The following is a 7,191-nucleotide window of genomic DNA, read 5'->3' as shown; positions in this document are numbered from 1 at the left end:
GTATTTTGGTACTGGATGAAAATGACAAGTCGGCAAGTAATTTTGAAATTGAACATACATTATTACTTTCATAACAGCAAATTTTCTTTTCTTTTTCTTTTTCATTTCATTTTCTTTTTTAAGCATGTACAATTCAGCTCTGTGGTTGTAACTGATTTGCAAACCGGAGAATGAACATTTTATACATCTGCATTTAAAATGCAGATGCATAAAACAAAGATGTTCTAGTTTTCCAAAACATATTTTACTTACATAAATCTGATTATACGACTGTCCAAAATACAGGAAAGCATGCTGTAGGACAATAAGAGGAGAACTTCCATCGTCTGAAGCAGCGCTTGTTGTTCCAGATATTGGATAGAGGGTACCTTAAAAGAGTAAAAAGGGGATTTGCCCCATTATGCTGCATTTCAAACACTGTATCCTACAGATTGCTTTCTTAATAAATACAACCCCAATTCCAAAAAAGTTACTGTCAAAAAGGTAACTAAAAACACATTGAAGTTATTTGCAAATCTCAGAAACTTCAATGTATTTGAAATTAAACACACAAACAGTTTGAACTTAGAACTGTACCATTAAAAATATATTGGTTCATTTCAAATTTAATGGAAGCAACAAATCTTATAAAAGCTGTGATTCTAAAAAGGTGAAAAATGAAGGAACACTTTGCAAATCGTTGTTTAGATTCCAATTCCATTACTTTATTTTGGAATTGGGGTTGTACAGCATGAAGAACCAGAATAAATCCTTTTGAAAGCATTTTGGCCTGTCATAGCAGGAAGAATGAATCAGAACACAAAAACAATACACCATAGAACTAAAAAACAACAGCCAACAAGGAGGTGGTGGCCTCAGACTGAATTCAGATCTGATTATTCTAAAAAGCCACCTGATGAGATAACTCTTATATTATAATAATGTGCAGCTAAAATTTTGATGCCAGAGGAAAAAGTTTGGATTACTGTTAGTGTTTTCTGTTCACTTCTTTTTACATGCTTGTCTTGTGGCAGCTATATAATATAAATATAATGTAATATAGTTGATACTAATAATAAGTAAAGACACTATATGTGTCTAATACACAAGATTCCCTCTAAAGGCGCTTATTGTTGGAATCAACAATGCAATAAGCTCACTTAAGTTATAATTTAAAGAAGTATATTAACTCACCTGATGTCACCAGCTACCGCCTCACAACAGACAAGAATAAAATTCAGATTGACATAATCATCAGATACCATAAAATACAATTAATCACCATCTCTGAAAGAATTACATTTAAGGCTACTCAATATTGTAAGTATGCACTCAGTAACTTAAGTTTTAATTAAAGAAGTATGTTGACTCACCTGGTGTCACACCTGTGATAAAAATATAAATGAATACAAACATACAAGTTCACATACATAAATCATGAGTTTAAAACTACTTAATTAGGAAACAGTGATTATAGTAGTTGTCAAAGTAGTCTTTGTTGTTATCGACTGGTTAATCTCAGAGATTTCGGATTACATTTAGTTTATTCTAATGATAGATCTCCAAGCGAATGTTAATAAATTATAGAGAGGTGATCAAAGCTTTCACTTACTTGTTGTCTGAGGACGTCGCACACCTGACCGCTATCATCAATAAGCAGCTTTTGAACTACAAATCTAGAGAATCCTCAACATCGTTACCAAACAGACAAATTAATCGAGGCATCGAAAAAACATGTGCCGTATACCACGATGATTATCTGCAATACTTGCATAAATCAAGTTATCCTGTGATCGATCAGGTAATGTAAAAAGAACATTTGCTGTTAGTAGACGTTAAAAAGCCCGATCTCCTGTGCTGTAGGTAGGTAAAAACGGCATTTGTATGTGTAAAACAAATGACGACTATCTGTGTGTCGCCGACTTAGCCAACCAACAAAAAAAACCCTGGCAAAGCCTTAACCACAAGTACCAACATCTTTCTAAGACCCTATTCTTTCTCTTCCATATCTCTCTATAAAAATAGTTGAATGCTTCTGTGTGGTGGAATGTAGGACCAATAATTACTTACAAGGAAAATGTAGCTGTACAGCAGTGATGATTTATCGTAGACTGCAAAAAAAGATGGCTGGATGTAGCTTTTGGGTCTGAAAGTGAAGTCAATGCTCGCAATATGTTCCTTAAATATATGTTTTTTCTAATGACCACCAGGGGACAACTCACAGAGTTTGACAAAGGCAGCTATTTAGTAAGAGTCCCACATGTTAATGTGTGCATATATACCTATGTGTGCATCAGGTCACTCTTTGAACATCTTTCAGCTTTTGCCACGTGTGGAGACCAAACACTGTTTGGTATTTCTGCCACCTCTGCACATCCCCACATCAGGTAGCAAGTTAATGCAGGGTGTCATTCCTTTCCACCAAAAGCTTACTTTATGAATCACAGTAGGTTACCAAATTGTTAACGATTCTTAGTCACTATTAAAGACACTATTAAAGTGCTGTCAGAGTTTGTTGTTGCATACAGTTAATTATACATGACTGCAGTGCGAGATGGTGCGGTTTCCCCCTGTGGGGCGAGGGCACCTGGACCTGGGATATTGAGTATGGTTGGGGGTTGTGATTGTGTGTACAGTGTCCATTAGTGTTTGTCTTCATGTTAGGTGAGTGCTGAGTATTGGTATGTGTGCATGAGGGAGGGAATGGATGTTTGTGTCTGTGTGTGCCTGTACGTCTGTGTCTATATGTCAGGTCGGGACTTAGACTCCACCTCTCTGGGAAGGAGGCCTAGCTTTTTTCTTTTCCTTCCTCCCTTTCCTATACCCCAGCCATGTCTGTCCCATCTTTAACAACTAAAAATATAATAAAATAAATAAATAACAACAACAAAGATGGATCAAATGGACCACTATGGCAAGGCCGTGATGATCCACTTGGTAAAGTAAATCTGTAGGGTATCTTTGTTGGCCTTCAGACAGAAATTTTGATGGCTAAAGAACCAAACGGGACAGGCAAAAAAAAAAACAACTTCCGCCCCAAAAAGTTGTAATAAAGGTTAAACAAAAGAAAGAAAGAAAACTCCTAGTATTCACTAGATAAAAATTAGACATTATTTATGGTACACTTCTTTGAATTCTGTCTGTAGGAGACATTCAAAGTTGGTTAAGTGAATCATTGTGTTTACGTTGATGAGTTCATGCGGTCACAAAAAAATTGACAGGGTATTGGTCTTCTGCATAGAACTTTGCGATCACCAGCTAATGATGAAATTTACTTCACCTGGGCACAAGCAGATCCTAATGCAGATCTGTAATGTTTATCTTAGGGTGGATCTACTTTCTGTCACGGTCCTGGGTCTTATGACCCAGTGTTTTGAGTTTTAGTTCATTTTGATGTTTATAGTTTATGTTAAGCCCTTCAGGTTTTCTAAGTTCATTTGTTACCATGCTAGGTGATTTTAGTTCTTATTAATTCCCCCTCATGTTTCCAACCCATGTTAAGTCTCCCCTGCTCTTCATGTGTTTCATGTCTGTGTCTTACGTTGTCAATTGTTCATGTCTGCGTTTCATTATGTTTCCTGTTTTATTTTGGAAGGAGTCGTGTGTTCTTGGTTCTTTGTATTTAGCTTCACTGCTCCTGTCATTAGGTTCATGTTAGTCAGCTGTTTCCTCATGTGTCTCCACTTCCCCTGATCACCTCATGTGTGTATTTAAGTCCTCTGTTTTTGCATGTCATTTGTCAGGTCGTCTGCTCATCCATACCCTCACTTCAGCATTCTATGTCAGTTCACCACGTTTAAGGTTTTTCATGTTTAGCTTTAGTTCACCCAGTTTAGGCTATGGTTTAGTGTTCACCTGTGTCCTGCTGTTTGTACTCCCCTTTTGCTGGCCTCAATAAACGGCTTATTTTCTGTTAAATCTACGCCACGTTCAGTTTATGGAGTTGCGTTTGGGTCCTTTTGCCAACACCTACAGTCTGCCCTCGCCAGACTGTGACAATTCAGATAGACCCCTATCATCAGCTGGTTTATAACACATAGATAGTAGTGGTCAGAACTATCCGCTAAGGCTTTGCAGTGTGGCCATTTATCTTTTACATGCAATCTATGGGCAAAATCAGCTCAAACAATTTGCGCTGTGTCACTAATAAGTAAAATTCCAGTTTTTGCCAAATTAGCTCATGTTTGTTATGGGCATTGAACTAAAGTATTTTGACAGTAAGCAATCTCGAATGTGGATGAAAACGAGCAATGGTATTTTATCTCTAGCTAACTAAACTAGTATAAATATATGGGGTGCAACGAATACTCGTATCGATATTGAACCGTTCGATACAGTGCTTTCGGTTCGGTACGCATATGTATCGAACAATACAAAATTTTTAATTTATTTTATCAACTTTCCTTCTGACGATGCTGTCTGTGTTGAGCGCTCAGTGGATCTGCGCTCGACAGTGCAGCCTAGGCGGAGTAGTCGAACGCAGATTCACTGAGCGCAGGGCAAGCTAGCGAGACAGAAGTTAAGCTCTCCTTGCAACATGGCAAATTGAACCTCCCCCACCCTCATTCAGATCTGGCGTTTGGAACTATTTTGGTTTTCATGTGACGTATGACCCTGAAGGTAAGCGCGTCATGGACTAAAGTAAAACAGTATGTCGGATGTGCCACGCAATGCTCAATTACATGGGTGGGAACTAGTGGTTAGCGCAGTTAGCTCGTTAACGTGTTGAGCCGTCCAGCCCCACGCACGGGGCGATCCGCGGTAGCTCGTTAACGGAGATTTGCCGTGTTGTGGCGTTAACGTCATTTCAACGAGATTAACGCTGACAGCACTAGTGGGAACACAACGAATATGACTGCACATTTACTCCGACATCATCCTAGTGCAAAGACAAGTGGAAGCAGACAAAAACAACAAGCACGCATGCTACAAACTTTACCCGAGTCATTTAGACAGCCGTTAGCACATGATTCTCCTTATGGGGACCTGATATGTTTAATATGCTGCTGAGAATATAGCCCAGAAGAAGCGTATAGTATAGCTTTTATTTTGGAAAGAGCCATTTCTCTGTAATAAACTCTCTTTTCCAAAGATGAGTGATTTCTCGATCAGATAGATTTTTTTTTATTACTTTGTTGTTTCAGCAACATTAAATTTAAAAACTGTACTTTTGAGTTAAAATATATATTTATAATTTTAATAAATGACAAATTAAAAAGGCATGAACATTTTTTTGTTATCGAAAAAATATCGAACCGTGACACCAAAGTATCGAACAACCGAACCGTGAATTTTGTGTATCGTTGCACCCCTAAAATATGAGGAATGGCAAGCACAAAGCTAACATTATCCTTATAGTTGCAAACTAGGTATAGAGTACTTAAATATCAACTTATATTTTAAAAGTTGATATTAAAAGTATTTTGTTCATCTTTGTGAATCTGACTCATTACCCCATCAGTGAGTAATTATTCTTTCCTCTATTTATTTATACTACACTACAGGTATAGTATAGGTTTGAATGGTACAATTTGATATCCCTGTGTTGGTGCTGTTCCTATATCATCATAATAATGCTCGTCCAGGGCCAACATCGCAACTGATCATGAGCATGTCTGAAAATTGAGTTCGCATTAGTCAAGAATCTGGCTAATGCTATTAAAAACTATCACTAGAAAATCAGCAAGTAACATAAATTTGGCCAACAGCAAGCTTAACCCTTACAATGTATTTATTAAAATGTTTTTCCTTACATTACATACACATCCTTACATTTCCTTACAAAGACATAATATTATAACAACGTGACTGGTCAGTTGTAATATTGATCCTGGACCATACTTACTATGATGATGCAGGAACAAGACCAACACAGTGATATCAGATCCACCATTTTAATAACAAGTGATCAACACCTGTGTCTGAAGTGCCTACAGTTGATACCTAATTTATACTGGTTTTGACTTACAAGAATGTTTTTATTTTCTAGGTAAACCACAATGGGCATCTGACCTTTGATGCATCATGGTCTAGCTACAGCCCGCAACTGTTTCCAATGTATGGATCCAGAGACATCATCGCTCCATTCTGGACAGATTTAGACAACAGAGGAAATGGTCAGATCTACTACAACCAATACACCAGCGGCAGTGTTCTCCAGCAAGCTACACAGGACATTAATCAATACTTTCCAGGACTCAATTTTAATGCAAACTGGGTCTTTGTTGCAACTTGGTATCAGGTGGCATATTATCCAATGACTGGAACAGTAAGTCACCTCTTACTAAATTATGCAATCAATATGAAGCATAGGGTTATAATACCTATGAATATATATACTTTAAAAACAAGAAGTTGCTTGTTTTCAGCAAACAACAGTCCAAGCTGTCCTGATATCGGGTGGCCAGTACTCATTTGTGTTGATGAACTATGGGCAAATAGCCTACACAACACGTTCAATACAGGTTGGTACCATTTAAAATATAATATAGTAAAAACATATATTTTTAGTTTTTGTGGCCATCTCTTACTTTAAGTGAAATGCAGGGATATATAAATACAAAATAACCATGCAATTATTTTTAACAGTGTGACATGTCATTTTCAGGCTGGATATGACACAGTCAATTCTGTTCACCATTTTTCCATCCCTGGATCATTCTCAGGAAACGCAACAGGACAGTTCTCAAATTTCCGTCTCAGCAGCAATGTCCATGTGCCCGGTCGCTGGGCCTTCAGGACAGACCATGGATCAAGAGGCTGTACTTTCAACAGTAAGATCTGAACTAGAGAACGATCATCATAGCCAGCTGATCAAAATTCTACGAGAATTCTATGAGAAGAATGTTATTATATTAAATGACAATCCCCCCTCTCTAGCCCTTCATTTTTTGATCTTCACTCTGTGAAAACAATAAACAAAAATGAATCCTAAAATTTAAAAATGAACACTGTTTGAGTAGTAAGAATCTCTTCAAGTTGAAGTTAAAAAAATGTAAAGTATTCATTTTTCTATTGTTTCAAAGGTTTACCAGTGCAGCTTGGTGATTCCTTCTGGAGTGACAGGACCTGTGCACAGAAGTGCACATGCACCTCAGCAGGCCTGCAGTGCCGCAACCAGCCGTGCTCCTTTTCACAGATCTGCCAGCAAACTTCCTTCCAGTTTTCTTGCCAAACAGTGCAGAGACGCACTTGCACCATAAGTGGTGATCC

At 37.7% G+C, this 7,191-nt stretch overlaps 1 protein-coding gene across 1 annotated transcript in view; it reads left to right on the top strand.

Annotated features, from left to right (window-relative positions):
- Positions 1-2,871: 2,871 nt before the first annotated feature.
- LOC102302823 (alpha-tectorin) overlaps positions 2,872-7,191 on the top strand; it is a 15,939-nt gene continuing 11,619 nt past the window's right edge. The window contains 5 exon segments of the mRNA XM_042214223.1: positions 2,872-2,916; positions 5,969-6,247; positions 6,348-6,443; positions 6,587-6,752; positions 7,005-7,191. Of these exon segments, the coding sequence (XP_042070157.1) occupies positions 2,872-2,916; positions 5,969-6,247; positions 6,348-6,443; positions 6,587-6,752; positions 7,005-7,191 (773 nt within the window).

This window comes from Haplochromis burtoni, unplaced genomic scaffold (assembly GCF_018398535.1).
Source record: "Haplochromis burtoni strain Fernald_Lab_line unplaced genomic scaffold, NCSU_Asbu1 Contig_531, whole genome shotgun sequence".
In the NCBI taxonomy this organism is placed as follows: Eukaryota; Metazoa; Chordata; class Actinopteri; order Cichliformes; family Cichlidae; genus Haplochromis; species Haplochromis burtoni.
This window is presented reverse-complemented; position numbering and strand designations above follow the sequence as displayed.